The following is a 26,151-nucleotide window of genomic DNA, read 5'->3' as shown; positions in this document are numbered from 1 at the left end:
ACGCATGCACCACGGACACGAGGATACGACCTTGACGACACAGCTCTTTGCCTTGCACACGACACAACTTCACGATGTCACGATCGTGAAATCGCGTGTATCGAGTTCTACTGCGTAGTGTAGGAGCAGATATCCAACGTTCCCAGGATCAAGACACCGTTGAACGGTTTCAGGGGATTCCAAAATGACGGAGCCGGGCGATCAGGTGTTGGCTAAACCGGATTTGGGAGCTGTCATTTGACGAGGACGCCACGAAATCGAGGAGTGTTCAACTTTGTTTACTTTCCTGCATACGCCGTGTTCACGATCTTGCAGTTTCTACGAAGTAGAACTTTTATGTACGACTAAGAGCAACTGCAATGGCCCCACGAGCGAAAGCAAGCTCGAGCCAGGCCCCGCGAGGGCCGAAGCGTGCTAAGGGCAAACCCGACGAACCATTTGATGTAAGTGAAACCAGCGGAGATCCGGAGTTTGGTCAATATAACAGTTATGGCATGGTATCGATCAAAGCTGACCGTTTCTGTTTGAACGTAGTGGCGGGAGAAAGTGATGGCCGACTTTCGATTGTACACACGATCTTCTGAGAAGCTGGCCCAGAATATGCAGGCGGAAATGATGGCGTCGTGCTGGCCCACGGCGTACAGGTTCCAAGATGTTCCCGTCAAGAAAATCGTGGATGCCGTCAGAACCTTCCTCAGATGGAGATTCTCGTACCTTCGCTCCCCTTACCGCCAAAAAATGTTCGAAAATATCATGGCCGCTGTACCGGCTGAGTTTGCATCGGAAGCTGTCTGGGAACCGCCGCCGCCGCCGCCGCCGCCGAAAAAGAGTAAAACACCGTTCACCCCGTTCTCTGAGCCCAGGACAGTACGTTTGCCAAGTATACACCCTCGTTATCCAATGCCATAGCTAACATTGCCCAGAAACCCGGGGAACCGCCTAAATCAGGCGAGTTTTTCTTCGACGCCTTTACACTGGCCGTGGGATTCACTCCTCGTGAGACTACCCAACTGAAAAAAAGGATCATCGACTTCGAGGTCCTCGTAAATACCGGGCAGTGTGCAGGGGGCTGTGAGCACGACTTCCCAGACACTCCCGCATGCTTTGTCCGAGACTATATCATGGGGTACATCGACAGTGACCTTCCGGTGGGGACTGGGAACGAGGCTACTGCTCGGAGGAACGAGGTGAAGAAGGCGGTTTTTTCAGATCTGACCCCTGCCGAGATCGCCCAGTACTCTATACTGCTGAAAAAAGAGAGAAACGCAGAGTACCGCGAGGACAGCCCGACGCCACCACCGTACGACGAATTTGCGGTTCTACGCGACGTGGACGACACCCTCGATCTCGCCCCGCGCACCGAGGCCATCTACCGCTTCAAAGGCCCAGGTTACGGGCAATATTTTGTTCATTCCGTGGTCCACCCTCCCAGGCACTGCAGCCACGGCACCCTCGAGTTCCTCCCTGTCGAGAACCCGGAGCGACTTATTACCATCCCAAGCGAGATACACTACGACTGTGATCAGATCCGCGCCATGATCAAGATTTTCTTCCTTGAACGCGACGAGGGTGAAGGGGGATGGACATTGGAGAGTTTCTGCCCCGTGATTGCCAGCTCGCGTCAGGACCTGGAAAAGTTCCTAAAGCACCGCGGGCCTAAGCATTATGTCACCAGCAGGGCGTACAAGTATGCCTGGGAGTTCTTTTACCGCCGGGAGATGATGGGCCTGCCGTTAAGGGGCGCTGGGCCGGAGAGGGATAGTGAGTTGTTGCAGGCTTGGGCGGCCAAGCAGAAGACACCGGGCCAACCGGAGCAGACACAACAGACTGGGGGGAAACGACGGAGTACAGATGACACTGAGGATGTTGGGAATGGAAACAAGAGACGGAAAGTGGGTGATAATTGAGGTCTGGTCGTTTCTTAAGTGGGTTGGTGCTGAGCTTTCACTCTGAGTTTCTCTCTACACAGGTATGTAGGAGATAATCTCGTTAACTAAGTTTATCCGTATCGATGCAACAAACAGTTGCTTTTAGCTGAGACAGCTAGTTATATGGGCCAATCCAGGCTGGGTCGACGGAACATGTTTTACTAATTAGTGTCTGTAAAAACGTTGGGATCCAAGACCAAAGTGATTCACCACCATGTTCTTTGTCTGTTTGTGCGAGAAGAAAACCCCGTCTCTCGAACCCATTTCGTTTTTCCATTCACCAGAAATTAAGCCATTAGGCCTCTTGCTTCTATTTTCCAAGTGCCCGCGTCTTGTTTATTGACCTATTTACTTCCTATTCTTCATTTTCTTTTTTCCCCTTTTTTATTTTATTTTTTCTTAAAGAAAGAAAATGCCCCAAATGCCTCTCGATACGAGTCTCGCTCCGGCCGCCCGACCTCGCTTTGATCTCCAGGGGGAGTGGTATAGTTAAGACAATGTCTTTGCCGGGTTGTTGCCAACGGAGCCCTGAAAGTCTCAGTGAAAGAGATGCGGTTGGGCAAGTCGGCGGGTGATGGAGGGAGCGCAGGGCCAACGCAATATGTCTCAGATTTCGTCATCACAAACAACGCTAATGGATAAACTGACCTCGAGCTGGCTACACTTACAACACTTGCAGTGCTTACTCACAACCGGGCGGGCGGAAGCTATCAAATGTCGCTCTCCACGTTTTCACCGTCGCTACCGCCACAAGCGGGACTGTTCCTCAAGGTCGCTGGCAAAACACACCTCAGCGTTAACCCATGATAGAACCTCCCGTTTGAGGCCGATCATAACCTCCAACGATTCTATTTTTGTAACCCTCCCTTGTGATTTGATGGCCTAAATGTCCCCGGCTTAGGAATTAAAATCTTGTCGATCAGACTTGGATAACGACGACAACCGGCCGTCAGCCAGCCACAGAGTCTCTGCCAATCTGCTTTTGAGAATCCTTCGGCAAAGGCACCGAGCTGGATGATGAGAGGCCTGGGTGAGGAGTGATGTGTTTATCACGCTACGCAATGGTCCAATGAACCCAAAGCTCTCGGAGTAACCTTAATAAGGTACCTCATCTCCTCATGCAGGTAACTCGCTCACCCCATGGAACAGCTCACAGTTGTTGGCAGTGAGGTCAATCACAATTGGCGAAAGATATCCTGGCTTTCCCAAACTCCAGGGAATCCGAGCACCCACACCCTCTGTTTACTAAAGACGTTAATAGGTAACATTGGTGGTGTGTGTCCAGGAGGCGCGATGCCGTGGTTGGGATGCGAAAACCTGCGCCAAGCCCGGCCCCTGTGGCTCGCTGGGATGGGCTGGGCTGCAAAGGCGATCACCGCATCGGTTGCACCACCGTCCCCCGTCCCCCGTCCCCCGTCCCCCGTTCCCGGCCGCCCGGGACGCTTATCACATCCGGTGGCAGCTGAACAACACCTGTTTGATCTAGTGTAGTGGAGTCAATCCGTCAATCCGTTGATCCTGCCCGAGGGAAGCTCAGATGTTTTGTAACGACAAACTTCACCAGCAGATGCTCTGTTGGGCCCACACGTATGTACATCAGGGTTGTCTCTTAACTATATGTGAGTGTGTTGATCAGATCCAGAACATCCCACTGGTGGACTGATGTTACGGTGAACAGACTGCAGTGGCCCGTTTCCGTTCCCGGTAAAGGCTCTGCGACGTGTCGTGAGCTGTGATGTTGTTGAGGCATGAGGCACAAACTTGGGCAATCTTGGCACTTTGGACTGCTCATAGGATGGGAGCAGCAAGGCCGGGAAAGTGTGACAACGGCGGGATGAGCGCCAGCCAGCCGCAGGAAGGGAATACGGTGATGATCGAGGAGCCGAGGAGAGTGGATGGCCTGGGCAATATCCTGCTTTGCTCCGGTCTCAAATGGTCTATAAAGGGTGGCTTCACCCACCTCCTCCTTGTCTACTCTCGTTACCTCTACCATTCCTTCCCTATTTACAAAGCCAAACAACACACAAAACACAATCACACCTCATACAACGCCTCGATTTCGTAAAGATGGTTTCCTTTCGCTCTCTCTTCGCCGGCGCCGTGCTACTCGTGGCCCCTATCATGGCCGCCGTATCCCCCGAGCAGGTGACGAGGGGCCTCAACGAGCTGAGGCAAAAGGCCCTGACTCTCTAAAATTATGCCGAGAGCATTATAGATACCAACGCCTTTTTCGTTCTTTTAAACCGAGGCCCTTTAGCCGTAAGTATCAAAGACCGAACTCCTATTAGGGGTTCGCCGGCCAGGTAGCCTCCAGGGTCAATATTTGAGAAATTAAGATTGGCGGCACGATCGGCGCCGAAAGCTTGCTAACAGTAGGTACTATAGGACGTTGTTTCTAGGTATGAAGATATCGTCAGGACTGGAACTGTCTTTGCCCGCCAGATCGATTCTAACGAAAAGTGGGACTCTTCTGCCCCTGGCAACGACGCTGTGTTCGCTTCATTCGACGAGGTATGTGATTATTATTTCTAACCATATGTATCCCGGCTCTATCCGGTACTCCGGTCGCCGGCCAACTTCTACTAACTTCATTTGTAGTTCGCCGATAGAAACCGACGGGTGCTCGACATTTTGATTAACAAGGCAGGTCCTATCGAGAACCTGTCCGCCATTGGCGGGCGCGTCGCCACGACCCTCGACCAGGTCAAGGACACTTATCATGTAAAGCCTTACACCGGTTTCCAACCTTGCTCCTGTTCCCAAATTCCAATGGCTCAATTTAGGGGCCGAGCCTGTGTTTCTGCCTTGCCGCCCCGCGCAAAACCCCGGCCCGCTGATTCCAACCGGATTAGACTATCACCGCCAACATTGCCGCCCTCTCCGACGGGTTGACCAAGGACATGAAGCTGTTAGGCGACTCTCTGGAAAACCTCGTGACCCTTGCCATCCAGAAATACAGTGGCCGCGGAACGCAGAAGCGGGCCGAGACCTTCTCCGCTTAGATACACGCACACCTTCCTGTATGGCGGTAAGCGCGGTCCGGAAGGCTGTCCCCTGACTAGCCCCTCGTGAGGGTGCGACGACAATCGAGAGCGAACACGGTGATGGATGGTGCGGGGCGAGATACGGGATGTCGATCTGTAGCTGCCGATAGCATACCTTGATGTTATTAGAGTTGAATGAGTGATTAAGCTTGCAGTTATCAACCAACCTGATGCCTGGCCTCAACGTCTACTCAATAGCCGATATATATATCGCGTTGTAAAAGTCCACCCACACGCCCACACCGTGAGCACTTTATATTAAGGCGATAGGTAATCATCGGACCATCACACGAAAGAGGTAGAGGGCATATGAAGGTTAGGAGATCCCCTCTCCGAGCTCAATTCTGAAAGGCGGGTGGCCCGTCCCTGCAACCTACCTATTTATCTGCAGTCCAGGCCCGACTCTGTATCCCCTATGAGAGCTTTGTATGTAATGTCATTGAGGAGGCTGCGGCCTATAACACGGAGGCGGGTTGGGTATAGGTATCGAGGCGACAGCAAAAGCTGCGACGGTAGTGAAATGTATGTACCTGTGGAATAACAGAGCCGGGGACACGTTTGACCGAGGATCAGGCGATGGAGTTCGGGCTTTGGCTCGGGCGAAGATGGCACCCCTGCCTGGCCGGCCGTCTTCAAGCGGCTACGGCCGAATTCAGCCTTAAGCAAGTGACCTACGGGGCGTTGTGTTGCTTGTGAATAGTGAGAGCAAATTAAGCAAACCGGTTAGGTGGTCCCAATGGGGTAGGAGAGCCATCCGGGACTCCGGTCAGTATCATTACACCATGCCGTGTATATCCGGGAACATGGAAGGCGTTGCCAGTTGGGGATTTGGAGTCTCAGAGAAGGAACACCCCACTGGCCCCGTGCACCCCCTGCCCGTCCCCACCCCCGCAATATGGCCCCATAAATTACCAGATTTGACATTCTGCAGCACATTTCGTGCAGGCTTGGCAGCCCGCCGTTGGTCTCGTCTCACCTTGTCAAGCAGTCAAGCCATGCAAGCCATGCTCGAAGCAAGGTCGGGAGCCAAAAGAGAACCCCACGCGATGACGTCCGGTCCATATTGGCGAAGACCCATTCATCCAACCAACCGCAGAAAGTAGCGCGTTTCTCAGAATATCTGGGAACCGAGCCCTGTTCTTCGAGGCATGGCTCGACCGCGGGAACCCCGCACGGGAGACGGGAAGGGCGGGGAAACGGGGTTCGCTCGACCTAGGCCCCGGTGGTTCTTGAACCATGGTAATTCCACAGACCGTCGCGGGAACACCCCTCTCTCTCTCCTGTTTCGAGGCCCTCATGGCACTTTTGCATGTGCAACTCTGCGTAACAACACCACCCCGTTTCGAACTGAACCAAGGCCCAGTAGTCTGGTATCGTCGACACGCCACTCATGTCGTGTATCCGAGGACCATGACAGAAGACACGGTCTCGAATTCACGGATCCAGTAAAATACTAGGGTCTTAGCCCACTTCTCTCGCTCCTCTCGATCGTCTCATCTCCCTATCATTTCCACGCGCTCCCTTGTTCGCCTCAAGATTTCGGCCTCAAGACGTTGCCTCACGACAACTTGGTCCAACGGGTCACGTGTGAGCTCGTGACCGCACCCCCGATGGTCTACCTCGACCGCGTGAGCGTTCACGGGTAAGCCGATCGACGAAATGGCCAGAATCATCATGTCTTCGTCCCTCTTCCGGTCCGCAGCGGCGAGCAGCTCCGCTCGGGTCTCAGGGAGCGCCATCACCAAACGCGGCTCTATTTTGGTTTCCGCCTTCGTCGGATGCCAGCGCGCATGGCACACCACAAATTTCTCAAAAGGCCAGGGCCAGAACCTCCAGACCAAAATTGGCTATGTCAGAAACGCCCCCACCAGCCTGGCCTTGACCGTGGCCTCCAAGACACCACCATCTCTGCAACTGATCCGTCACGCCTCGGTCCTTTCCACTCTCCCCCCCAAGCAGGCATCCTTCTCAACCGAGACGATCACCACCCCACCAGCAACCCCTACCACGCCCTACGCCCAGCTTACCGTCGGCGTGCCCCGGGAAACGTACCCGAACGAGCGGCGCGTAGCGCTCACGCCTCAAAACGTCGCCCTGCTCCTCAAAAAGGGGTTCGACAAGGTCCTCGTCGAAAAGGGCGCCGGCGCAGCGGCCGAGTTCCTCGACGACGCCTACGCCACGGCGGGCGCCACGCTAGTCGACGATGCCTCGGCCGTCTGGAACGGCGCTGATATCGTGCTGAAAGTGCGCGGGCCCAGTGCGGCCGAGGCCGATGGCGCGCGCGAGGGCCAGACGATTATCAGTTTCCTCCAGCCCGTGCAGAATAAGCCGCTGGTGGAGAAGTTGGCTGCGCGCAAGGTGACGTCGTTTGCGATGGACTTGATCCCGCGGATTTCGCGGGCGCAGGTGTTTGATGCGCTGAGCAGTATGGCGAATATCGCGGGGTATAAGGCAGTGCTGGAGGCGTCGAACAACTTTGGTCGGTTTCTTACTGGTCAGGTCACGGCCGCGGGCAAGATTCCGCCGGGGAAGGTGTTGGTCATCGGCGCGGGCGTGGCTGGGCTGAGCGCGATTGCCACGGCGAGAAGGCTGGGTGCGATTGTGCGCGGGTTTGATACCCGCTCGGCTGCCCGAGAGCAGGTCCAGTCACTTGGTGCCGAGTTCATCGAAGTGGAACTGAAAGAAGAGGGGTCGGGCACGGGGGGTTATGCGAAGGAAATGTCCAAGGAGTTTATCGCGGCCGAGATGAAGCTGTTTACGGAGCAGGCGCGGGAGGTCGATATCATCGTGACGACCGCGCTGATTCCGGGAAAGCCGGCGCCCAAGCTGATTACCAAGGCCATGATCGAGATCATGAAGCCCGGGTCGGTTGTGGTGGATCTGGCTGCCGAGGCGGGCGGAAACTGCGAGAAGACCGAGCCTGGCAAGATGGTCACCTACAAGGACGTCAAGATTATTGGTGAGTCCTGTCCCCTCTCTCGCCCCTTGGAGGTCTTGAAGTGCATATACTGACCATCCCAGGGTACACCGACCTCCCCTCTCGACTGCCGACGCAGTCCTCGACCCTGTACTCCAACAACATCACCAAGTTCCTTCTCTCCATGGCCCCCAAGGACAAGGAATACGGCGTAGACCTGACCGACGAGGTCGTCCGCGGCGCCATCGTCACACAGCGCGGCCAGATCATCCCGCCTGCACCTCGTCCCGCACCACCTCCGGCCCCAGCTGCCTCTGCCTCTTCCGCTGCGGGCAAGAAGGAAGCCGAAGTCGTGGCCCTGACCCCTTTCCAAAAGACCACGCGCGAAGTCAGCCTTGTCACTGGCGGCATGGGCACAGCTTTGGCTCTGGGCAAACTGACCGGCCCGCTGTTCATGGGCAATGCGTTTACCTTTGCGCTGGCCTCGCTGATCGGCTACCGCGTTGTTTGGGGTGTCCAGCCGGCGCTGCACTCGCCTCTGATGAGCGTGACCAATGCCATCTCGGGTATGGTCGGCGTGGGTGGGTTGTTTATTCTAGGCGGCGGGCTTTTGCCGTCAACGATCCCGCAGGCGTTTGGAGCTGCGTCGGTGCTGTTGGCGTTTGTCAACGTGGCCGGCGGGTTTGTGATCACGAAGCGGATGCTGGACATGTTTCGCCGGCCGACCGACCCGCCAGAATATCCATGGATGTACGCCATTCCGGGAGTGCTGTTCGGCGGTGGTTTCCTGGCCGCTGCGTCTACGGGCGCTGCTGGTCTGGTACAGGCTGGTTATCTCGTCAGTTCGGTCCTTTGCATCACCTCCATCTCCAGCCTGGCGTCCCAAGCGACCGCCCGCATGGGTAACATGCTAGGCATGCTCGGCGTCGGGTCTGGCGTTCTCGCTTCGCTGCTGGCCGCAGGATTCTCCCCAGAAGTCCTCACCCAGTTCGGCGGGCTCGCAGCCCTCGGCTCCATCGTCGGCTTCCTCATCGGCAAACGCATCACCCCCACCGACCTCCCGCAAACCGTCGCGGCGCTCCACTCCGTCGTCGGTCTAGCCGCCGTGCTAACCAGCATCGGCAGCGTCATGGCCGACCTAGCGCACGTGTCCACCCTGCACCTGGTGACCGCCTACCTGGGCGTGCTCATCGGCGGGATCACCTTCACCGGCTCCATCGTCGCCTTCCTCAAGCTCGCCGGCCGCATGTCCTCCAAGCCACTGATGCTCCCCGGCCGTCACCTTCTCAACTCCAGCCTCCTCGCCACTAACGTAGCCACCATGGGCGCCTTCGTCACCATGGCACCCGGCTCCCCGCTATTCGCGGCCGGCGCACTCGCAGCCAACACCGTGCTGTCCTTCCTCAAGGGCTTCACCACCACAGCCGCCATCGGCGGCGCCGACATGCCGGTCGTCATCACAGTCCTCAACGCCTACAGCGGCTTTGCCCTCGTAGCCGAAGGCCTGATGCTCGACAACTCCCTGCTCACAACTGTCGGCGCCCTGATCGGCGTGTCAGGCTCCATCCTATCCTACATCATGTGCGTAGCCATGAACCGATCTCTCGTCAACGTCCTCTTCGGCGGCATCTCGGCACCCACCACCAGCGACTACAAAGTCGAAGGCACGGTAACCCAAACCACAATCGACGACACAGCCGAGGCCCTCGCCAACGCCGAATCCGTCATCATCGTGGTCGGGTACGGCATGGCGGTAGCCAAAGCGCAGTACGCCATCTCCGACATCACGCGCATGCTGCGGGCCAAGGGCGTCAACGTGCGGTTCGCCATCCACCCCGTGGCGGGCCGCATGCCGGGCCAGTGTAACGTGCTGCTGGCCGAGGCGAGCGTGCCGTATGATATTGTGCTGGAGATGGATGAGATTAATGACGATTTTGGGGAGACGGATGTGACGCTGGTGATTGGGGCGAATGATACTGTCAACCCGATTGCGTTGGAGCCCGGTAGTCCGATTGCGGGTATGCCGGTGCTGCATGCGTGGAAGAGCAAGCAGGTCGTTGTCATGAAGAGGGGGATGGCGAGTGGATATGGTAAGCCGGACACTGACCCCGTTCTTCGGCGGAAACAGTAGGCAGACGGAGATGGATGGATGCTGACGTGACAATAGCGGACGTTCCGAACCCCATGTTTTACATGCCCGGCACCCGGATGCTATTCGGAGACGCGAGAGTTTCGACGGAAGGTAAGCTTGCCCACTTGTGCTAGTGGAACGCTACGGAAAATCGCTGACACACCTTCCTTTGTAGCCATCAAATCCGCCATCGAAGCTCGCCTTAAGTAGACTGGCTAAACAAACCGTACATTTGGTAAATACGGCCCGTAACCCGTACATACGCCCATTTCTCTCTAAGCCTAGCGTTGGAGATAAGCCTCGCATGGTTTGGCTGCTTGCATGTGTCGCTCAACTTGTGTAGATGCGCGCATAGAGTTATATCTCGTTTCGTTGTGTTGGATGTTTACCTAGGGATTGATCTGTTGATCTATGTCGTTTGATGGATTCCCATGTTTGAATGCATTGTTGTTGACAATAGTTCCGAGTTAAGGTCTTGTGACACCTGCTTGAGTAAATCCGAAGCTTGTTTCCTTACAAAGTCGCACTTAGCCTGGGCGCCGCGTCCTCCAGTTGTCACTTCGTCCCCTATGTGAAAATCGGGCAGTTGTGAAAAACCCGGCAAAATGAAGTAAATTCCATTTCTTCCGCCAGTATGTACAATTCAACCATACCCCTCCATCTCCCGTCCTCACCTTACCCCACTCACCTCGGCGCGGCAAACGGCTCCCACGCCTTGATCTTAGGCTGCGTCCTGTACTTCCAGTCAGCACCCACAATAGCACTCACACCTACATCCACAAAGTGTCAACAATAAAAAATGGAGGAGACGAACGTGCTATAAGTCTTAAATGCCCCACGCGTAGCCGTCCGGTTGGGTACATGTTCCTTGGGCGCCCACGGCCGGTCGGCCGCCGCGCGGAGGGGGTCCTGGTTCGGCGGGACGTCGTTCACGTACGCGAGCCATGCGTGCCAAAGGGGTTCGCTGTGGGCGCTGGGGGCTTGTTAGTCTGGTTTATCTACCCCATATGAAGGATAAAAACGGGTGGCGGGGGGGCGTACGCATCGTAGTCGTGCTTAGCGAAATCAACCCATCGTGTGCGGACTGTGGAAGGTCAGATGTATGATCCGGTGTGGAAAGAGAAAGAAGTCGGGGCCACGAACGGGGCAGCTCGTCCTGCATGTTCTCGTAGTACTTGTTGCCGAACCTGTCGGTGCCGATCAGAGTGCCGGCTTTGGTGTCGCCTGTATTTTGGTCGTCAGTCACCGTCGTCCTCCTGATTCGGTAGCTACCGAAGCTGGTCGTGGTGTGATATATCCGTACCAATGTACTGTTGTCGGGAAGAGGGAGGGTTAGCTAAACTGTCGTAGTCGTCGGATCGGGCGAGAGGGGCTCACGTTGAGTTGATGCCAGAAGTCCTGTTCAATCATGCTGTTAGCGTCTGGTCGGTTGAGTTAGATCTGTTTTTCGAGAAACCCACCTTCAGGCCAATCTTGCGCAGATTGCCGAGGGTCCTGGTAACGGTCGACATGGTTGCGGCGGGGGTCAATCGACCGTGGGATGGTGTGAAGTTGCTGTTCAACTCTCCCAGCGATGATGGAATGCGCTCGGGGCCGCTTCACCACACCAGGAGCTCAAGGGTAGTGGGGCATTGGTTGGACGGTCAGCCAATCGCCGAGCTTGGAATGATCCCGGCCGATGCGTGGACTGCCAAGACTTTCCTTGTTCCTTTCCTTGTCTAAGGCCACTCGCGGGGCCGGAGAATCGCATTTTCGGCAAGTCCAACGTCGAATTCGATCCCAGACTTCCACAAAGAGCCACTCTCGCTCGCCAGCCTTTGCGGCAACCCCATTCCTCGCTCTGGGACCCGGCTTCTGCGACGGACATGCTAGCCAGGAGCGTGTCACGATGCTCCCATAGGCTCAGGCGCCCGGTTTCGGGCGCATCTGGAGTTAACGTTACCCCCTCCCTCCGATTCGGGTTCGGCCAACAAGCGCAATGCCGACGATTCTCGATGCACGCCGCCGGTCCGTCCTCCTCGGGACCTCCTCCGCCCATGTCGAGCGCCGGGATGCTGGCGCCCTTTGTGGGTGAGCTGGACCGGATTGCGCCCTCGTTTCGGATACATGGCTCGCAGATCCAGGTGCTGCGGACACCTGCCGAGTTCTACGAAGCACTCAAGGACAAAATCCGCGGGGCCGAGCGGCGCATCTTTTTGTCGACGCTGTACATTGGGAAATCGGAATTGGAACTCGTTAGTCTGCGTGCGAGCACCGGGCAGGCCCGGGTAGATGCTAATTAGACGGCTCCGGCAGATAACCACCCTACAAGAAGCCCTCCGCGCGAAACCTGAACTCCGCCTTAGTATCCTTACCGACGCTCTGCGAGGGACCCGTGAGGCTCCGGATCCATCATGCGCCTCGCTACTTGCCCCCCTCGTCGCCGAGTTTGGGCCTGAGCGGGTCGAGATCCGCATGTACCACACGCCCAACCTGACGGGCCTCCGAAAAAGGCACATTCCAAAACGGATCAATGAGGGCTGGGGTCTACAGCACATGAAGCTGTACGGTGTCGATGACGAGATTATCCTTTCCGGCGCCAACCTGTCCAGCGACTACTTTACCAACCGGCAGGACCGTTACCATCTATTTTCATCAAAAGATGTTACAGAATACTTCGCCAACGTCCAGGACGCCGTCTCCTCGCTCAGCTTCCTGATCCTGCCGGCCGACTCCCAAGCAGGGTTCCGGATGGTCTGGCCGGAGGACAACGCGGCGCCGTCGCCCCTGGAAGACCCTAAGCAGTTCATTAAGGAATCGACATCCCTCCTGGCCGGGCTCATATCACCCAAAACCGCCCCCCTAACCTCCCATGACACTACCCCGCTGGACAAGCGGGATACCTCCGTCTACCTAGTATCACAATTCTCCCAGCTCCTATTCCCCGACACATCCACCGAGCTACCCGCCATCACCCACGTCCTCAAAACCCTCTCCCTCCCCCAATACGCCAAATCCTCCTGGACCTTCACGGCCGGCTACTTCAACCCCGCCCCCTCACTCACCGAGCTCCTCCTCTCCACCCAATCCCACAACAACACCGTCATCACCGCCGCCCCACAAGCCAACGGCTTCTACGGTTCCCCCGGCGTATCCGGCCTGCTCCCGGGCGCCTACACCCTCCTAGCCCGGCGCTTCGTCCGCGAAGTCCACGCCCGCGGTCTCGACACCACCACTACCCTCCGCGAATGGCGGCACGGCACCGTCGGCGAACCGGGCGCCTGGACCTACCACGCCAAGGGACTGTGGATCACCTTACCAGGTCAGATGGACCCTTCCATCAGCATCATTGGGAGCTCGAATTACACGAAGCGGAGCTACTCGCTGGATTTGGAAGCGAACGCGATGATTGTGACGGAGAATGCGGATTTGCAGAAGAGGTTGGGGGAGGAGCAGCGGTGGTTGCAGGAGGAGCATACGAGTGTGGTGACGAGGGAGGATTTTGCTAAGGTGGAACGACGCGTCGGGATTAAGGTTCGCGTGGCGATGATGATTGTGCAGTTGTTGGGGGGTGCGTTGTGAAGGGGGTGAAGTATCCGTGTTGTGTATGGTTGTATGAATAGGTAGGTGTAACATCGCTCGGAAAACCCCCAGGATAGAAAAGTATTTATACCCAGGAACAACAATGTTATCAGATTAAAACATTGAGAGATAAAAACAACCTTAAAATTATCAAATATCATGGATGCCGCCGCTATCTCTAGATTTTTGTCTTGAATGCTAATAATAAAAACGCCCGAAACGAAAGAGCTCCAAATATGATTCCCAAAACTGACCCCATTCACGCTCATCGTACAACTTTCCTTCTCAAAAATTAAACCTGTGAGTTACAAACACCAAAATCTCCGGTAGAGTCAAACATCCCAACTGAGAAAGTAGCATGAAATAAGACCCTTCCTTCTCCCTTTTCTCCCAACTTCCCCATCAGCCATCCTTGTAACCTCCCAAATCTTCCCTCCCTCACGGCTTCATCAAATCAAACATACTACTAATACTCGGCATCGTCTTCAAACTTCTCCCGCCCGCACTCCCCTTCCTCAATCCCAAGCCCCCTCCTAATCCTCCTCCTACCCCCAACCCTCCACCACCTCCATTCCCTCCACCGTTGGGGCCCAGACCTCCCATCGCAGAAAAGCTGGACGCGCGAACCGGCGAGGGCTCGAGCAGGTCTTCCAGCCCGGGGGTGGTCGGTTCCATGTCGTCTTCGTCGTCGTCGAAGAAATGGCTGCGGAAAATCGGGGAGTGGGAGAAGCCCGAGAAAAGAGGAGTGGTGGGCGAGGGCGTGGCTGTGGTTGTGGCCACTGTGCTGGGTATGCTTCTGGTTGTTGTAGGGTGGATGCCGGTGAAGGAGGTGGTGGTGGGTGAGACCGCTGCTGGGGTGTGGATAGTAGTCGGTGAGACGGGCGGGACGGGCGTGGCTTCGTTGAAGAAGGCGAGGAGAAGGAGGTGTAGCTCGGCTGTGGCGGTCGGGGAGAGGAAGATGGGCCGGCTGATGCGCTTGTAGGAGCGGGGACGGAAGGTCGCGGACGAGGAAGGCGGAAGCCGGGAGGGGGACGGTGATCGGCTGATGGAGGTGGCCCGGGAGTCAAGGTGGTCTTGCTCGTCCTCGTCGTCATCGTCCTCGCCGTCGATGGATACGGGTTCTGGGGAAGAGAGACGGAGAGAAGGGGCACGGAGAGGAGAGCTGGGCCGGTCGAAGAAATCCATGGGGGGGAGTTCGAAAGACGGGAGCTCAATGGTCGGGAGCTCGGAGACGGCCGGGGGCGGAGGTGATCGTGCTCTTGCGGGAGAGACGGAGATGTGGTCCAGAGAAGCGCGAGGTTGGGTAGAAGAAACAGAGGAAGTCGCAGCAGGACCAGCCGCGGGCCGGAACCGCGATGGAGCAGCCGACATCCGTTTGCTGTGACGACGTTCGAGCTCGGCCTGCAGCGTCCTCAGGGGCTCGGGCGACCGAACCGACCGCTGCCGGCTAGGCTTGTTTACATGACGGTCAAACAGTGCAATGGCATCGGTTACGGGTACGTTGCTGGAGGTGGTGTGGTTGAGGTCGTCCAAAAGATGGGTGATTTGGGTCTCTTCGAGGTCTGCCAGCAGATCGATGACCCGATCGATGGACGAGCGTGAGCGGGTATGGCCTTTGGTCGCCATGGTGGGCAATGGGTATCTGGGACGTCGATGCTTTACGCGGAGTCGAAAATAGCAAAGGAAAATGAAAGACCCGAAAGCAAAGGAATGGGCGGGTCAATGTCCAGTGCAATTGAGCAAGAGACAACGATAGTTTATGGTGTTTGGAGGCCAAAAGGAGTGGACCAACTGCTCCCAAGGAGCTTGTTGCTTAGAGGTAAGAACAAAAAAAGAACGATTCGACGGCAGTTGTCGAAATTGGGGTTTGCAGCAGAAATGAGGATGCCCGGGACGCGCCCACGCGAACCCCAACGCCTTGTCGTGGGGTGCCCCATCGTTGAGTGACAGGGGCTGCTGATCCCCTTCGGGGGTCCAAACGGGCGGGTCATCCCAGCCCGTTCTTGCCCGCATTTTCTCCAATTCAACACCGGGCAGTTGAGGTCGGACGACGGGACCTTCCAGTTTCCATGGCCAAATGTTTTACATCCGATGACAGGTAATAATCCTTTGCTGTTTCCGCACCATATTCAATTCACCTTCATTTATGGCATCGGACGCTGCTGTCTATTCTCTGCAGACCCTTGCTCCGGATTCGGGTCCTACCGTGGCGGTCTCACCATGCCTCGAACCCCTGGAAGGACTGCCAAGTAAAGGGTCACACCGACGGCCTGCACCCGATGCCGCGTTTGAACAAACCTCTGCACCGAAACGCAAGAACAAAAGAATATAAAAAGGGGTGGGAAGTTGTTGCTGGGAGGAGACGGGACAACTATGATCTCGTCACATGATGTCTCCTTTATGCAGTGCCGATGCCGTTAACTCTCGAGCAGATGAGGATGTGAGACAACTCGTTTCAGTGTACAATAGTTAGTGTACAAGGGTTAGGGTTTTCGACGCTCCCAGTGCGCAAACGGAGGAATGTTCCCCTTTGATCAATCCCGCCGTTTAAGTCGAGTCCATTCCAGCACACACGTGGCCCATCTCGCACGAGTAATTACTCGAGGGGCTCACATCGCGCTTCTCAAGGGCAGGCCATATGGCGGGCCGTCCCGGTACTATGTAGTCGACGGTGGACACCTTGGAGTGGATTGTTTCGACGCTTGATAGGGAAGCTCTGTGAGAGGCCAGCGGAAGGATTGCCTGCCGAAAGATCCCCCAACCACCAATGCGAGCCCTCAGAGACAGACCCTGGAGCGTCACGACCAAGAGCTCAGGGATCTTCAAATCACACAGCAGCTGCTAGATTTTTTCCCTGATTTTAGTTATGACATGACAAATTCCCCCGCTTCCATCTTACTTCTTTTGTATCGATGGTTCGATAGTTATTTGGGGGTTTAAACCTACGAGACGGCTTGGCAGTTTAGTCGATCCGGTAACTCCGGACACTGAGTCGCTCACCAAATACCAACAAGTTGATCAACACATAGCTGGCCTCGCCAATCACGCGCGAGTGAGAGTGAGCTCAGCATGGCGCAACCACAGCACATCAACGCCATGAAACAAGATTTTAGCAGCCTCCTCAACCTCGGCGCATCAAGCCCTATCGCCGTGCTCGGACTGGCCGCCATCGTCCTGTTCAGCGTGTATCGCGCTCTCTGGTCGCGCAACGCGGGTAATCCACCGCTCCCGCCCGGCCCGCCTGCGGAGCCCGTGTTGGGACACTACCGGATCGTTCCACAAGATGCCGCCTTCCGGCGATATGCGGATTGGGCGAAGGAATATGGTATAGTCTCATGATCTCATTTTCGGTTATGTTGGGGGTTCGTACTGTACATAGCGTACGTGACGATGACCGGACTGACATGATTCGCTTTGGTTTTCCTTGACGGATAGACACCGACGTCCTCTTCTTCCACTCGTTTGGCACCAAATGGGTTGTTCTCAACACCCTCGCTGCGGCGACTGAGCTGCTTGACAAGCGCGGGTCCAACTATGCAGACCGGCCTCGGTTTGTCATGTTTGAGGAGTGCGTCCTCGTTCTCATTCTGCTATCCCCTGACAGACTACAGCTAACTAACACCTTCAGAATGGGCTGGTCCCCAACCCTCACCTGGCTCCGCTGGGGTCCCAAATACCAACTCCACCGCAAGGTCCTCCAACCCCCTTTTGTCAAGTCCAAAGTTGCGCAGTACACGGCACTACAGCGCCGGGAAGCACTACGGTTCTGTCTGGGGGCGATCGACCACCCGGAGGACTGGTTGACGGCGGTCCGGCGGTTCTCGGTGTCTATCGTGCTCAAGATTGCGTACGGGATTGAGGTGGAAGGTCGTGATAGTCCGTGGATTAAGCTCGCGGGGGATACCGCCCATGCAGTGGGCAAGTCGGGGGCGCCGGCGAGTTCGATTATGGATCGGATTCCTGCGAGTGAGTTTTGCTGATGGTGTGGGTGAGGTGGGTTTGATTTTTGGGAGGGGATGTGGAAGGCTGATGATGTTGCGTTTGTCACAGCTCGATATCTGCCGGACTGGCTTCCGTTTATGGAACGGCTGCGGTATGCCCATACGTGGCGGCCGACGATTCAGAATCTTACTGGGTTGCCTTTTGAGGCGACGCTGAAGACTAGGGCAGGTTTTATTTTTCTCCTTCTCTTTTTGATTTCCATAAGGATTTATAAACTGACTGCTCCAGGCCGCTGGGACGGAAAACAACTCCTTTGTGCACACCCGAATGGGACACTGGGACGCCAACAAGGCCAAAGGCCAAGTCAATGACTTTAGCCTCGAAGATATCAAAGGCGCAGCCGCCACGATTGTCATCGCGGGTAACGATACTGTATGCACCCAGCCCAACAGACCATTACCCATCACTCCCTATTCATCCACGGACTAATTTACTTTTCCCCCATAGACCGCAGCAAGCCTCATGCTCCTAGTCCTCTACCTCATGCAAAACCCATCGGTCCAACACAAAGCCCAAGCCGAGCTCGACTCCCTCCTCAACAACAAAGAAGAAAACCGCCTGCCAACATGGTCCGACCTACCCAACCTCCCCTACACCAACCTCATCCTGCAGGAAACCTACCGCATGAACCCGCTGTCACCGCTGGGCATTCCGCACGCTAGTGTCGCCGACGACGTGTACAACGGCATGTTCATCCCTAAGGGCACGATTGTGTACCCGAATGTGTGGGCGATGTGTCATGATGAGAGGGTATATGAGCGGCCGGGGCGGTTTTGGCCGGAGAGGTATCTGCCTGAGGAGGAGGGGGGGAATGGGGAGCCGTTTCCGGTGGGGAATTTTGGGTTTGGGAGGCGGTAGGTTCCTTTTTTCTTTCATACCTATTTTCCTTTCTCAGGGGGAAACAATGAGCGAGAGACTAACGGCGTACAGGATTTGCATCGGCCGGGCACTGGCAGAAAACAGCCTGCTGATCGTCCTGGCCACGATGATTTCGACACTGCGAATCGAGTGGCCCCTGGATGAGGAGGGCAAACGCACGCCGTTTGAGCCGGAGTGGTCGTTCAGGGGGCAGGCGTATGTTCCACCCCTTGTTAACACATCTTTACAGCCGAATTAAGACTAATCAACTTGAACAGGATTGTCATGCCGTTCAAGACCTCGATCACGGCCCGGACGACCACCGCGAGGAGTCTGCTGGCTGCGGAATTGGAAGCGCTTGAGCGTCATACTGAGGAGTAATTGGGAGTGCTGTTGCAAGCAAGAGGGATCATGTCTTGTCATGTTTTCGTATCTATTCTCAGCTAATACGCCAATACCCTATTTTTTGGTCCTTATTTCCAAACTGCCTTGTGTTCGATCCTTCTCTTTGGTTTTGACCCCCCCTATCTCTTCCCTCGTCTCCCTTAACCTCTCTCAGACTCTCACTCAAGCATCAAAAAAGTCCAAAGGAAACCCATCCGCCATGGCCTGATATCCCGCCACATTCGGATGCAAATGATCCCCCCCATCATACTTCCCCGCCAACTGGCTCACCATCGTCGGATCCCCAATCAACTTTGCAAAGTCCACCGTCGCATCAAACGTCCCACTCCCCAAAATCCACTCATTCACCGCCACCCTCGCAGCCTCCCTCACAGGACTCGAATACGCCTGTCCATTCCCCCCAAACGGCGTAATCGTCCCCCCAATCGTCTTGATCCCCGCCGCCTTACAATCCCCCACAATCTTCGCAAACGCCTCCTGCAACTCCGTCCCAATCCTCGTCTGCGTCCCGCTATCCGCGCTGCCCCCACCAATATCATTCACCCCCTCAAAAATCATCACATACTTCACCCCGGCCACCTGCAGCGCATCCCTCTGATACCGCGTCAACAGCGTCGGGCCCAGTCCCCCCGTCAACACGGCATTGCCCCCAGCCGCCTGGTTATTCACCCCCACCACCGCCGCACCACTCCCATTCGACGCCTGCTGCATCCTTGCCAGCAACAAATCCGGCCACCGATCATTCCCATCATCCGTACTCCCCCTCCCATCCGTAATACTATCCCCCAGAATCACCAACGCCCCCATCGTCGGCGGCGCCCACGCCTCGACCGCACTGACAAAATACCAGTGCTTCGTATTCGCCACACCACTTCCTCCCGACAGCGTGGCCGCCTCAACGTTATTCCCCGCTACCATCCACGACGTAGTCCTACTCCCTGGGTGGCCTGTGATACTCGACCCGGCCTGACCGGCTTGCGAGTACAGTGACACGGCGATGTTGGATTGGGCCGGAATAGGGGAGGGGAAGTCGATCGGGTCGGTGTAGGCTGTTTCGCCGGCGGGGATGGTGATGGTGGAGGAACCGTTGTGGAAGGTTAGGGGCTGGAGGGTGGTGGTGTCGATGGAGGAGACGCCTGGTTTACCGCTGGAGGGTAGGGCGATAGTGGCTGCAGTGATGGGTAGGGGGGTGGTGCCGAAGGTGTTGCTGATTTGGAGGCGGAGTCGGGAGGTGCCGAGGGAGAGGTGGAGGGTTTGGCGGAGGGTGGCGTCCTTGAAGGTTGCGCTGCCGCTCTATTTGTTTATATCGGTTAGTCTAGAAAGCAACAAAGAGAGTGAGGTTTGCAGCTCGGCATGGGTCGTGGTGGACGTACAAACGGCGCTGGGGGCATGTTGTTTGGCTCGACGAGCTGCGGCATGGACGTCCATGTTGCAACCCAATGCCAGTCCTCGTCCTGTCGTGGAGCTAGAGGGGTGTCCTGTGTGGGCGCGGCCAACGTGCTCGGCGACCATAGCAGCAGTGCTGCGATGGTCGCTAGGCGGGGTATCGACAACATCATGGTGGGAAATCACTGTCAAGAACGAAACAACAAGAACTTTCTAATCACACCCGTGACTTTGCTCAAATCCAAACGGGCAGATCAGTTTGTCTTGGCTTTAAACTCGTGCCATCACGTCGGTTTTGTACACACACGGAGAAAACATCACGCTCTCAACGTCACATTGCGGACATTCACAAGCCGAAAGGTTAATTTAGGTCAAGCATCAAGGCTGAATTCCATAGGCAGCCCCGACAAGAGCCTGACCAGCCCCAGCGCTGATCCAGCTGTTCATTGCGAGCCAGGAAGCTACTTCTGCGCCGCGAGAGAAAAGCTCCATTTGGATGAAGAGCGCTCGAACTGGGGCTTCAAGGGCTCCCAACTTGGTGACAATCATGGTGTATTTATCCAGCCGTTTCGTCGGACAGGACCCGCTGCAATTGGTCTTTCTGACTGGTGGGATAAATAATTCCCGGCGATCATCAACGCTGCGCCGGCAGACAGGTTTCCTGGTACTGGGTATTAACGGCCTGGTTGTTGACATATTGGGAGGTATTCCCCGCGCCAATCCAGCGGCCCAAGGGAAGTTGTAATTATTAACTTGTGGAAAGCGAGAGGATAGGACGATCTGAGGGGAACCCGTTGTTCTGAGGTACAGTACACATGTACAAGCCAGCAGTTAGCTACGTGACATGTAAGACGGGCCGTTCTTTGGAAATTATTGGAGTAGTTAATTAACATTGACAAAGAAATAGAGGTCGAATAATGAATCGAGTGGCTAAAAGTTAATTATAAATTATCCACGTCGAACCCTAACCCTCATTTCATTGCCCCTTTTTTCTTTGAAGTCTCGCGAGGCGACATAGTAATAGATCACAATGCTGTTCGAGTGGTCATATGGTTATTTCTTTGTCTATTGTAACTACTGCCAACAGCCTGTGCAGAACAAATCAACTAACGATGAAACGATGAGCTCGGCGTATTGTTCAGGATTCAACTCGGACAACTCGACTATGCTGAAGTATTAAATAAATTATTAGATTTTTCAAGTTCTCAAAGATTTAACCACTGGTTATCCCAAAAAGATTTCTTCAAACTGTTTAAAGAAAGTCATCCCCAGGCTCCAGGAAACAAATCAATTACTGGTCAAACTACTGCAACGTACACTCTACACTCACCGACTGACTTAGACAAGTCATGTTTACTATCCTCCACAACCGCCGCGTTCGCACCGGACAGGCTGGCTACGCCTATCTCTTCACCACCGAGTCCGGCACCTCCTATCTCTTCAACCGGCCGCTCTTCTCCGGATCCCAGAGCCACGTCCAGCTGGTCACCAACACCCTGACCCACGAACTAACCGTCCAAAAGGTAAGCAAGCTCCGGCCCGTCCTCCAGACCGCCGACAACCTAACCAAGGTACCCGAAGACAACGAGATCCGCATCGTCCACCTGCTCAATGACCTCGCCCAGCACCCCGTCAACCCTCTTCCCAAACTCACCCCACGCTGGACCACCCTGATCTCCCACGAGAACGCAGCCGTGACCAAGCAAGGTCCTAGTTCCTTACCACTTCGTACCGAGCACGTCCGCGTCAGCTACTGGAAACTCTGCAACGGCGGCGACCTCGCCACGCTCGCCTCTGACTGGGCCGGCGGACTAATCCCAGGCATCGCACCCGGCCATCTCTTCCCCGTGTGCGTGGTGGCCCTGTGCATCGCCCAAGTCTGCGAAACCCTCCACTTCATGTACCACGCCGGCGCCGAAACCATCTACCACGGCGACCTGCACGCCACCAACATCTTCCTGCACTTCACCAGCAACAATACATCCACACACAACCACGGTCTGCCAGACTTCTACCTCGGCGACTTTGGCTGGGCCACTACCGCCAGCGAGGACCAAGCTTACAGCGCCACCTGGCATAAAGAGTACCAGTACAAATACATCTGCACGTCTGACCTGCCGTATCCCATGGACGGGTTTGTGAAGCCCCAGCCGGCACCGGGGACTCAAGACCCAGATGAGCGCCGGCGCTGGGACGTGGGCCGGTTTCTGGAGGGTTTGCAAGACCTCATCCAGCATACCCTTACCCCATACACTCCAAAGAACAACACCAACAACGCCATCAACAACCTCCTCTCTCCAGCTCTTAACCTCACCTGGATCGACCCCAACAACCCCCACCAACCCCGACCCAAAACCCAACCCACCCCAACAACCCAGCCTCCAACCCCCCAAGCAACCGCCCTCCAAACCCTCCTCAAAACCTTCTCAACCCTCAACACCCACGAAATCACCCTCGCCACACACTCCCCCACCAGCCGCCCCCCCTCTCTCCTCCCTCTCATAAACCAAGCCCACCAACTCGCACACGACGCCTTCACAATCGAACAACACAACCCCTCACTGCAGGCTTTTCTTGCTTGGGGTCGGGCACGTGCGGCACAGGCGCTGGGGGTTAGGCCTTTTGTTTTTGGCGCTGGGGAAGGGGCTGAAGAAAAAGAAGTGGGAGGTCAGGGAGGAGGGAGAAGTAGGGGAAGTAGGGGTGGTGAGATGGCAGCGGTGAGGGAGATTAGGGTGGCGAGGGCGGAGGTGTATGGGGATGCTTGTGTTGCTGGGCCTTGGAGGGTTGTTGAGGCTGTTGAGTAGGTAGGTATTAGGTACCTCTTTGTTGATTAAGGTAAGGTATGGTTACGATGGCAAGGTACGGTGAGATAATCAAGGTAAGTATGAAAGGTGTGAATTACGAGGCATGATTCGATGGTGAGGTAGAAGGGGACAAGTAAGTACCCAATGATAATAATAATCATACATCCAAAAAACCCGTTTAATTATGCCGAACGCGTGAACAAAACTGTCCATTGATATCATGTAACTCGATGCTCATTGCCAACCTCGAGAACACAAATATAATTACCTAGTTAAGTAATCAATCAATCTTGTGCCCCGAACAATCAATCTTCCCAATCAAAACGCAACAGACGCTTCACCCCCGAATAACCCCCCTTTTGATTACGCTGATGATTACTCCTTCTCAGAGTACAAAATACCACCCTCACACTCCCACCCTCAAATCTGCTCAAAACACCTTCCACAAACCATCACCCCCCTCACTGCGGTACTGCCTTCGACCCGCTAAGGCGTATCGGGCACCTCAATAATCGTCGTCATCGATTCCGGAAGGGAATACCGCGAAATCGGAACCGACTGGATTCTCGGAAGCGGCGGCGACAAACGCAGATCCCCCGGTACGAAATCCTGCAGCGTAAGCACTTTCTCCTCTGGCAACTCGGGTGAGTCGGGTCGAGGCGGCTCCTGGGTTTGCCGCGAATGCTGTCGGAGGGATCGTCGGACCGGCTGCTGTTGCTGTGGCTGTTGGTGTTGTCGTTGCTGCTCGGTGTACTCTTTCTTGCGCCGAGTCTGGAACTGCGTCCCAACCTGGTACTTCTCCGGACGCGCCGGGTGGTTGATTTGACCTACCGCTCCCTTCTGGGATGCTCGCTTTTGGTAACTCGAGGCCGTAGACTGCATGTAACCAGGCACCGCTCTGCCGTCGCCAGGACCGTTTGGAGTCCGGGCGGCCCGAGAGGAACCAGAATCCCAGGTCTTCCTGCGCTGGGCTCTGACTGCTTCGGCGGCCGGGCTCGATTTGTCCGAACCGGTGGTAGCTTCCGGGGTCCTGAGACGAGTGCTGTGTGGTGCTGTTTTCCGGATGCGAGACGAAGACGTTAATTGCATGTACGACTTAGTAGGGCTCGTCCTCTGGGGCCCGGCCGGTGTAGGAGATTGGGCGGTAGCGATCCGGAGTTTGTCTAGTTCGGCCGCAAGTTCCTCGTTCTTTTTCCTCAAGTCCTCATTCTCGAGCCGAAGTGCCTCTGTACTCCCCATGGGTCTGGGGGGATCTGCCATTCTCCATGAGGGATCCGCCATCCTCATTGAAATGGGCACCGAGAGTGTGGTGGAGTACGGCATGGTGGGCGTTAACACCAGCCGGTGATGAGATCAACGATTAAGTCCGAGAGAGTAGGGGTTGGATGCGAACAGGGCCCAGTTTGGGTGTAGGCCAAAAGGAAAGACTTGAGAGAAAAGGATAGGAATTTATGGTAATGGCTAGGAGATATATGCGGAAATTCGGAATCAGCGTCTAATTCTTTGCTAGTTGTCACATCATCACGCATGCGCTAAGTTCATCTACTGTTGCCCCATCACGGAGGCCAAAACACTACCAAATGCAAGATTGGACATCCTGCAGAAGCTGCAGAGGAGATTCCATGCGTCTGATGCGTCTTGCCGGTGCTGGTATGTGCTGTCCTTCGCAAGAGGGAAGGGGTGGCCCAGCATCAAAGCAGGTTAAATCGGGAAGGCAGTAATCATCCCAACCAAGCTGCGGAAGAACCATGCATTCCCAAAGCTAACACCTCCTCTCGTTCCCCTTACGAAACATACTTCTGCAATCTACAAGGCGTACGTAATTTCTAGTTCATTCCAATTCGTTAACATGAACGTCAATTCCAAACACACCTAGCACACATTTCCTGGTCTTGGAATTCATATCTCATCCAACATTCAATCTCATTTTACATCCATTTTTCATTCCCCAATTCATAACCCCCTATAATCACCTCCATCACGCCGCACTCCCCGCCTTAAACACCACCTCATCCTCCCCATCCTCCCCCTTCCTCTCCTCCGCCGAAACCTTCACCCCTTCCAACCCACTCTCCAAGCCACCCACACCCCCTTCACCGCCACCAGCGGTACCATCACCAGAACCCGTAGCCGTAGCATTCTCCTCCTCCAACCCCCCACTCTTCTCCAAGAAATAGTCCACCACATCAAACTTCTCCCCAAAACTCGCCAGGTCCAGCGGCACGTAGTTCTTGTCGTTGGCCAGCGCCACCGACGCCCCGGCCTCTACCAGCACCTTCACCACCGCTAGGTGGCCGCCTAATGCGGCCCAGTGTAGGCCTGTGTTGCCGTATTCGTTGGGTGCGTCTAGGAAGGCTTGTTTGCTGTCTGCGGGTAGGGGTGGGCTGAGGTGGGTAAGGAGGAGGGTTACGATCTCTGGAAGATGTGTTAGTATGGTGTGATAGTGTGTTTTGTATGAGAGAGGATGTAGCAGACTAAGAAAATGGTAATGGTGAAACTCAAAAAGTTAAACCGGGGGGTGGTGGGGTATGATAATGAGAACAAAAGTTGATGCATAGAAAAATATGGAAACAGAAATCACGGGCAAAAAAGAGTTGAATAACGACCGAGACTCACCCAAATGCCCATTCCCCGTAGCCATATGCAAACAAGTCGACTTGCCCTCATCTTTAGCATTTATGAGAATCTCAGCCGCCGAGACCTTTTCCCGCTCCGAAAGCGACGAGAGGAGCGTCGTCAACTCATCCTGGTCCCCAACACGAGCTGCATACAACAGGTCGTCAATTTCGTCTTCTGTTAAGTGTGGTGCCATATTTTCCTCTTTCGGCAGGGCGAGCGGGGGTCCCGTCAATGTGGATGTTGATTTTGGCGGGCAATTTTTTTTTTCAAATCATCAGAAAGGGAAATCGCGAGTAGTGAGGACTTGCCCAAAACTGACATCAACGGCTGCCAAATTTTTTGGTGGTTCATTGTGACCCAAACAGTGTGGAGTGTATGATCGATAGGTATTGCGCACTGTACTCTTAGAGAGGACTGGAATATTCCCCATGAACCCTTCACTAATTTTTGAGATAAGCGCCTTGCAGTAAGTTATCTGACACCTGGAAGCTACTAG

The 26,151-nt window shown here is 55.4% G+C and overlaps 11 protein-coding genes across 11 annotated transcripts; 6 read left to right on the top strand and 5 right to left on the bottom strand.

Moving 5' to 3' along the window:
* Positions 1-359: 359 nt before the first annotated feature.
* On the top strand, positions 360-1,907 carry C8A04DRAFT_30117 (uncharacterized protein; the record flags this gene model as incomplete). Its single annotated transcript, XM_062781259.1, has 3 exons — positions 360-443; positions 535-867; positions 924-1,907. 3 exons carry the CDS (start codon positions 360-362, stop codon positions 1,905-1,907), a joined length of 1,401 nt encoding a protein of 466 aa, XP_062635694.1.
* Positions 1,908-4,049: 2,142 nt separating this feature from the next.
* C8A04DRAFT_30116 (uncharacterized protein) lies at positions 4,050-4,930 on the top strand (the record flags this gene model as incomplete). Its single annotated transcript, XM_062781258.1, has 4 exons — positions 4,050-4,073; positions 4,314-4,439; positions 4,527-4,649; positions 4,781-4,930. The coding sequence occupies 4 exons, from the start codon at positions 4,050-4,052 to the stop codon at positions 4,928-4,930; spliced, it is 423 nt and encodes a 140-aa protein (XP_062635693.1).
* A 1,716-nt stretch (positions 4,931-6,646) lies between these two features.
* C8A04DRAFT_30115 (NAD(P) transhydrogenase beta subunit-domain-containing protein) lies at positions 6,647-10,230 on the top strand (the record flags this gene model as incomplete). The annotated part of the gene is made up of 4 exons (XM_062781257.1): positions 6,647-7,931; positions 7,994-9,979; positions 10,057-10,131; positions 10,196-10,230. 4 exons carry the CDS (start codon positions 6,647-6,649, stop codon positions 10,228-10,230), a joined length of 3,381 nt encoding a protein of 1,126 aa, XP_062635692.1.
* A 474-nt stretch (positions 10,231-10,704) lies between these two features.
* Positions 10,705-11,531, bottom strand: C8A04DRAFT_30114 (NADH ubiquinone oxidoreductase subunit NDUFA12-domain-containing protein; the record flags this gene model as incomplete). Its single annotated transcript, XM_062781256.1, has 7 exons — positions 10,705-10,753; positions 10,835-10,993; positions 11,062-11,104; positions 11,164-11,244; positions 11,324-11,330; positions 11,398-11,418; positions 11,481-11,531. 7 exons carry the CDS (start codon positions 11,529-11,531, stop codon positions 10,705-10,707), a joined length of 411 nt encoding a protein of 136 aa, XP_062635691.1.
* Positions 11,532-11,885: 354 nt separating this feature from the next.
* C8A04DRAFT_38423 (uncharacterized protein) lies at positions 11,886-13,581 on the top strand (the record flags this gene model as incomplete). Its single annotated transcript, XM_062784234.1, has 2 exons — positions 11,886-12,254; positions 12,316-13,581. 2 exons carry the CDS (start codon positions 11,886-11,888, stop codon positions 13,579-13,581), a joined length of 1,635 nt encoding a protein of 544 aa, XP_062635690.1.
* Positions 13,582-14,019: 438 nt separating this feature from the next.
* On the bottom strand, positions 14,020-15,207 carry C8A04DRAFT_13313 (uncharacterized protein; the record flags this gene model as incomplete). Its single annotated transcript, XM_062777664.1, has 3 exons — positions 14,020-14,095; positions 14,201-14,679; positions 14,815-15,207. The coding sequence occupies 3 exons, from the start codon at positions 15,205-15,207 to the stop codon at positions 14,020-14,022; spliced, it is 948 nt and encodes a 315-aa protein (XP_062635689.1).
* A 1,443-nt stretch (positions 15,208-16,650) lies between these two features.
* On the top strand, positions 16,651-18,822 carry C8A04DRAFT_30111 (uncharacterized protein; the record flags this gene model as incomplete). The annotated part of the gene is made up of 8 exons (XM_062781255.1): positions 16,651-16,906; positions 17,017-17,149; positions 17,210-17,547; positions 17,632-17,747; positions 17,812-17,955; positions 18,031-18,437; positions 18,514-18,657; positions 18,720-18,822. The coding sequence occupies 8 exons, from the start codon at positions 16,651-16,653 to the stop codon at positions 18,820-18,822; spliced, it is 1,641 nt and encodes a 546-aa protein (XP_062635688.1).
* A 186-nt stretch (positions 18,823-19,008) lies between these two features.
* On the bottom strand, positions 19,009-20,405 carry C8A04DRAFT_38421 (SGNH hydrolase-type esterase domain-containing protein; the record flags this gene model as incomplete). Its single annotated transcript, XM_062784233.1, has 2 exons — positions 19,009-20,139; positions 20,220-20,405. 2 exons carry the CDS (start codon positions 20,403-20,405, stop codon positions 19,009-19,011), a joined length of 1,317 nt encoding a protein of 438 aa, XP_062635687.1.
* A 1,176-nt stretch (positions 20,406-21,581) lies between these two features.
* On the top strand, positions 21,582-23,036 carry C8A04DRAFT_13381 (uncharacterized protein; the record flags this gene model as incomplete). The annotated part of the gene is made up of 3 exons (XM_062777685.1): positions 21,582-22,446; positions 22,534-22,892; positions 22,959-23,036. The coding sequence occupies 3 exons, from the start codon at positions 21,582-21,584 to the stop codon at positions 23,034-23,036; spliced, it is 1,302 nt and encodes a 433-aa protein (XP_062635686.1).
* Positions 23,037-23,522: 486 nt separating this feature from the next.
* On the bottom strand, positions 23,523-24,359 carry C8A04DRAFT_30108 (uncharacterized protein; the record flags this gene model as incomplete). Its single annotated transcript, XM_062781254.1, has 1 exon — positions 23,523-24,359. The coding sequence occupies one exon, from the start codon at positions 24,357-24,359 to the stop codon at positions 23,523-23,525; it is 837 nt and encodes a 278-aa protein (XP_062635685.1).
* A 655-nt stretch (positions 24,360-25,014) lies between these two features.
* Positions 25,015-25,848, bottom strand: C8A04DRAFT_30107 (ankyrin-repeat containing protein; the record flags this gene model as incomplete). Its single annotated transcript, XM_062781253.1, has 2 exons — positions 25,015-25,451; positions 25,653-25,848. 2 exons carry the CDS (start codon positions 25,846-25,848, stop codon positions 25,015-25,017), a joined length of 633 nt encoding a protein of 210 aa, XP_062635684.1.
* Positions 25,849-26,151: the final 303 nt, after the last annotated feature.

This window comes from Dichotomopilus funicola (assembly GCF_033296635.1).
Source record: "Dichotomopilus funicola strain CBS 141.50 unplaced genomic scaffold C8A04scaffold_46, whole genome shotgun sequence".
NCBI classification, from domain to species: domain Eukaryota; kingdom Fungi; phylum Ascomycota; class Sordariomycetes; order Sordariales; family Chaetomiaceae; genus Dichotomopilus; species Dichotomopilus funicola.
The sequence above is the reverse complement of the archived record's forward strand: the minus strand, read 5'-3'. Positions and strand labels throughout refer to the sequence as shown.